Genomic DNA, 1,234 nt, shown 5'->3' with positions numbered 1-1,234 from the left:
ATTGAGTTTTTATAATTATTTGAGCAGAGGAGAAACTGAATATTATTCTTACTTTGTGCTGCTGCAGCTATTGTCTACATGTAATCTAAGTATGTGATACTCCACCAAAAGTAAGAAATCATTATAGCGAATCTATATTAACGAAAGCCAAGAAAAATCACTGTTTGGATGTGCTTCTGAGCTTGCCTACTGCCTCAACCTCTTTTTGGTGCAGCTGGTTAGGACCTGGGCTTGTTCACATGTTGGGTCATGGCAGCACTGTGCATGAAGAGCCAGTAAGCCAGAGGCTTTTGTTGGACAAATATGAAGAGGGCAGTTCTAGGTGGTTTGATCACAGCCTGTTTCTCTCCCCCTGCCCTACCCTAGATGGAAGAATAGAGTACAGATGGATTTCTTGGTGCACATATGAATGACAATGAATTTGAGAGGTGTATAAATGATTACCTGTAGGTAGTCAGACTGGATAGCAGTAAGCAGATGGTCTTTGCTGAGTTCATAAAAAACATCCGAAGTCATGACCTGGGAAAATTCCTCACAGAGGAAATGTAAAGCTTGTCGGTGCACCCATTTAGAGCCATATGGATGAGAGCTCCACTTGAGGATGGCAATTAAGGTATCTAATGAGATGCTCTCAGCAATGATATCCTCACAGCCTAAAAGAGAAGGCAAATACTTCTTGAGATTAATCGTAAATATTATTTATTGAACATCAGCGTGCTAGGCACTATACTTAAAAGTAGCAATAGTAAAAAAGAATTCAAAGAGATATATAAAATCTCATGAAAATCACCAAGAATTGGTGGGATGCGGTAATAATAGACTACGGCATCTATAGAAAATCTGCTGCCCTATAGAGATGGTTCTATAGAAAAAGCAGAGAATCCTCTCAATCGTTAAAGAAAATAAACATCTACATGTAAATCCAACAATCTGAATAAGACAGTATGGTGGAGAGCTTTGGACCAAAGAAGAGTAGGTAGAAACGCTACAGTTGTAGAAATCAGCCAGAGGAAGGATATGGACGACACCTGACTGATGAGAGAATTCACACCTGAGAAGAAGATAGGTAGGCTGCCAAATACTAACATCTGTTCTTTGTATAGTCTTAGTGAAAACATAACGCCTTGCATTGTTGATAGTTTAATCCCTCAAAAAACAGACAAAATATCAAAGTTTTATGCTCATCTGGGCTTAATTCTGGCAAACTTAAAAAGAAATAAGTGGTTTAAGTGAA

General features: G+C 38.6%; 1 protein-coding gene across 1 annotated transcript in view; it reads right to left on the bottom strand.

Annotated features, from left to right (window-relative positions):
* The window catches only part of BTBD7 (BTB (POZ) domain containing 7), a 54,703-nt gene that overhangs the window by 18,325 nt on the left and 35,144 nt on the right, over nt 1-1,234 (bottom strand). Inside the window, exon 3 of the mRNA XM_012655195.1 lies at nt 445-653. Coding sequence (XP_012510649.1) covers nt 445-653 — 209 coding nt within the window. The remainder of the gene's footprint in view (nt 1-444; nt 654-1,234) is intronic.

Source organism: Propithecus coquereli, unplaced genomic scaffold, assembly GCF_000956105.1.
Source record: "Propithecus coquereli isolate 6110/MARCELLA unplaced genomic scaffold, Pcoq_1.0 Scaffold468, whole genome shotgun sequence".
NCBI lineage: Eukaryota > Metazoa > Chordata > Mammalia > Primates > Indriidae > Propithecus > Propithecus coquereli.
Note: the sequence above shows the minus strand (reverse complement) of the source record. Positions and strands in the feature narration are given on the sequence as shown.